At 38.6% G+C, this 4616-nt stretch overlaps 1 protein-coding gene across 1 annotated transcript in view; it reads left to right on the forward strand.

Annotated features, from left to right (window-relative positions):
• The window catches only part of ift172 (intraflagellar transport 172), a gene marked incomplete in the record, with an annotated part of 42804 nt that overhangs the window by 33657 nt on the left and 4531 nt on the right, over positions 1-4616 (forward strand). Inside the window, 9 exon segments of the mRNA XM_035679186.1 lie at positions 509-618; positions 968-1031; positions 1449-1535; positions 1639-1755; positions 1876-1986; positions 2156-2275; positions 2497-2592; positions 3043-3102; positions 3353-3451. Coding sequence (XP_035535079.1) covers positions 509-618; positions 968-1031; positions 1449-1535; positions 1639-1755; positions 1876-1986; positions 2156-2275; positions 2497-2592; positions 3043-3102; positions 3353-3451 — 864 coding nt within the window.

Raw genomic sequence — 4616 nt, forward strand, 5'->3', positions numbered from 1 at the left:
CCACACATACACGCACAGGCTCCCATCTCCCCATTCATCCCCTCCCTCTCTTCTCTCCCTCTCCGTCCGTGGCACAAATGCATTTGTTCAATACCTCCAGCAAACAGATTAGCGGGCTGTTATCAGCGACAGGGAGACGGTGATAATGGTTTTCACCACATCTTCTCTCTGCCACAGATTAAAATGGGCCAGGTCACCCGCCTCACGCACACACACCCGCCTCACGCTCACAGACACATGCACACACCTGCATAACCTCAAAACTTGAAGTTAATACACACATTTTTATTTCATACGTACATCCTCACACCCCATGCGTGCATTATCAAAACATACGGTAACTTATATGTTCACATGGAATACACACACACACACACACACACACAAACAGCATATCTAACAAATTGGTCTTGTTTTAACCTGCTGATGGCGGGTGGGGGGCACATAATGTGTTAAAGATGAAGACAAAGTGTTTTTTTTATTTGAACTTTGTGCTCACATGTTTCAGGCTGCTGAGCTCTACCTGAATATGGATCTCATCAAAGAGGCAATCGATGTCTTTATCGAGGGTGAGGAGTGGAACAAAGCCAAGAGAGTCGCCAAGGAGCTGGAGCCGAGGTTTAAAGACACACGTTAACATATACAGCACATACACACTCTTATATACTGTGTATATATATATATATATATATATATATACCAAAGTTATTATTGTTGGCAAAACAGCAGCAAAGTCAGAATAAACACTAGAAACACAAAGATGAGGAGACAATAAATAACCTCCTCATTAGTTGAACTAGTTCAATTCACTGCTGTGATTCTGGGTATTTGGCTGGGTATTTGCAGTGTGATAATTAAATATATTTATAACCTCATAGAAAGACGGGGGGTTTGTCTACAGTTCAGAATAATTGGAGTTGTCTTTTAAAGTTTTTGCTCTTTATCTCATTCCTCTGATCTTTGGCAGGTACGAAGACTATGTGGACCAGAAATACAAAGAGCACCTGAAGAACCAAGGCAAAGTGGACTCTGTACGTACAATCACTCTGTTCAGATTGGACGTAATGTGGACCATTTTCTTGAGGAAATAGTGCCGTATAATACGTCTAATACTGTAATCTATGAGACATCCTTTACTCACTGAAATCCATGTGGACCAGAGGCATCAATGGTGGGGAAAAAAATCATACTGAAGAGGAAACGAACCAATCCAAATATGTCTAAAAGAAATAGAATAATTCATCTTTCACCCATTTCATCCTTGTGGTAAAAATTCTGTCTAAGGTTGTGGCAGATCTAGAGTTTGTTGTATTTATTTCAGTGACAAAGCAAGATATAAAAAAATCTAGTTATATCCAAGTACATACTCTTAAATGGTCTAATTTCAAGTTTCATGCTGTCATTTATAAAACTAAAAAGCTGTTTTTTGTCTGTGTGTGTCTGGTCAGCTGGTGGGTGTCGATGTCATCGCAGCTCTGGACATGTATGCAGAGAGAGGCCAGTGGGAGAAATGTCTGGATACAGCCTCTAAACAGGTACTGAATACACACTTATACAAATGTTAGTCGTGTTTTTGTTCTTGTTCGTGTTTTGTGTAAAACCAGCGTTCCTCATTCTCCATTTTGTGTGTTGTTTTAGAACTTTAAGATCCTCCATAAGTACGTCGCTCTGTACGCTACACACCTGATCAAGGAGGAGGAGGCTCTGAAGGCTCTGCAGCTCTACATACAGCACGGAGCGCCGCCTAACCCTCAGGTACTGAATATTTTCAACTACTCATTCATGAAAAACTGCAACCTTTCTTGCAATTACATTTAAAACAGTCAACAACATGTTTCCAGTGGTAAAAAGTAACTGATTTTGTTTTACTACCAGAACTTTAACATCTACAAGCGCCTGTTTCTGGATCTGATTAACCTTCCTGACACTGATGGACCAGAGTCTTACCGAATGTGGGCCGACCTCCGCAGTTTCCTGCTGCAGCTGGTAAATCACCCCAGTATCTAGTTTAGACCGTCAAAGCTGAAAAGCACCGTCTCTAATGTGGAAGCAAAATGGTATCCTTGATGTGAATTTCCTGCTATTATTCCACACTTATTCTCATATAATTCCCCTTTTTGTGATGCCTGTGTGTGTTTTTTTGTTTTGTTGTCAGTGTGAGAACATGTCCAGGTCAGCCGAGGCCAACTCTCCAGCTCATGAAGACTTTGAGCAGATGCTTCTGATCGCTCACTACTACGCCACTCGATCTGCCGCAAAAGGAGTCGAGCAGCTGGTACGCAAAAAGAAACACAGAAACATTTCACGCAGAAAGTTTTATTTTTACCTTTCCCCCCCAAAAAAACAAACATAAACTTGTGACAGATGATTGATCTTCTTAATGTCAGAGCTTAACTCTCTGCGCTCTACCCCGCAGCCGGTGGCTTTAGCCTGACACTTGTTTTATTACTAATTTTAAAATCAAAGCTTCCTCCTCTTCCTGCTGTTTATTTTCAGATCAGCGTAGCAGCCAAGCTGTCGGTGTCTCTGCTGCGGCACACTGAGCTCATTCCTGCAGACAAGGCTTTCTACGAGGCTGGGCTGGCCTGCAGGGTGCGTCCACCAATGAGAGCAGTAGTTTGGATCAGATCTTTGGAGTGTCTGTAATCATTAACTGGGACAAAATGTTGTTTTAAGTGTCGGTCATGACCTAAAAATGTCACCTGATTTGTCATTACTGGTATGTTACTACCTACTGTGTGTGTGGATTAGATTCTAAATTGAAAAGCACCAGCACATTTGTGAAGGACTTCCATGACTACAGGCAAACCTAGGATTATACTTTTATATTGACATGTTGTTTTGAAAATTACAAGATATCTTTTGTATCTCGTTGTGCTCCATCAGTTTGTTTCTGAAAACAGTCAGGATAGTTGTATTGAGTTTTTGTAATGGCGTGTGAATTAGACAGTAGTGGGCATTTTGGGGAAATATATATGTGCCAAGAAACTGATAAATAAACCTTTTGTACCAGATTCACATGTTCTCTGTTTTTTTTATAAGGCTGTTGGCTGGGAGAACATGGCCTTCATCTTCCTCAATCACTTCCTGGATCTGTGTGATGTAAGTAAACTGTAGGACTGGACATGAACGAATGTTAATGTATCTACACTGTACTTAAAAACTGCCAGACTAGATACCCTGTTGGTATGTCCGAATCAACAAAATCCAGTATTGTCTTATATTTAAATCCTTCCCAATACCATAAGACTGTTTGACCATGGATTTAGGTGTTTGGTTGCAAATGAAAAGGCAGTAAAAAAACAATAGGATCTGATTATTTCTATTCTGATTGGTTGATTTCTGTCTCCAGGCGATTGACGAGGGGACCCTGGACGCTCTGGATCACTCTGACTTCCTGGACACCGACATTCCCTTTGAGGTTCCAGTTCCCACCAAACTCTGTGTCACCGTAAGACTTCCTTCCACACAACCCCGAACACCCACACTGGACACGCTGCGGTCAGGCTGATTAATGGGGCCAATATTAGTGCTGTGTTATAAATCCGATCTGGTTCAGTTATTAAATGATAAGATCCGATAATATAGATAATATGTTATAGCTCACATTAAAACTTTTACTTGATTTTTTATAAATCTATACATGTAAAATAAATGTAAGGATCATTTAAATCCCAAAAATGTGACCTTGTTGGACGACTATAAATGGAGCCAGCCAGTGAACACAGAACATACAGTCATAATATGATTTATTGTTTTGGGTAATAGTAATAATAGTATTATCTGCTGTACCTTTAATAGCACAGGAAACATTACACCTAACCCTTGGATACAATCCTAAAACAAATTTACAAATAAATTTGATTCTAAAATTAATTGAAATACATAATGAAACAATATATATTTAAGAAAACAATAAACGATCAATACTGCGTAATTATAGTTAGCAGTGTTATAAACGGGCGCAAACCTAGCTGACTCGTAACATTTCCACTGAATCTGAAAGAATTTGACCGGTGTACAGAACCGATGACTTGCTGAAATTAGTTGAGTTGATTTTTTTTTTTTAAATTACAGTATATTGAACTGTAACACCTGTATCGTGATACATATTGTAATACACAGCCCTGATATTTTAATATTTAAGACATATTAACTGCTACATATTGAGTCTTTAAAGTCCTGAAATAGTCTAAAGTTGTGTCTACTTATTATTATTATTTATTACTTATAACAATTTTGACTACTGTTTGTGATCAGTGTTATCAAGGTTCAATTAGTTAATGATCATTAGGCTTCTATTACTGTTTTTTATGTTGCTTATAGTGCTGACACAAATCGAATCACACAAAGTTGATGACTGGTCTTATTTCATTTATGTAGCAACTCAACAGCTTCTTAAATATGAGGATTTGCTGCATTTTTTATTTTGCTTTATACTGTCTGTAATTTCAATATCTTTTGGAAAACTTTGAAAATAATCAACAGATTAATTCATAATTGTTAGTTCCTGCCCTGGTTCCTTGTTAAATTGGTATGAAATCTAATTCCAGATAGCATTAAAAAGAGTCTCAGCTAACTGAATAGTCTTTGTTTGTTGCTGTTGATGCTGGAAG

This window comes from Morone saxatilis, unplaced genomic scaffold (assembly GCF_004916995.1).
Source record: "Morone saxatilis isolate NCDOM2014 unplaced genomic scaffold, NCSU_SB_2.0 Contig7, whole genome shotgun sequence".
In the NCBI taxonomy this organism is placed as follows: domain Eukaryota; kingdom Metazoa; phylum Chordata; class Actinopteri; family Moronidae; genus Morone; species Morone saxatilis.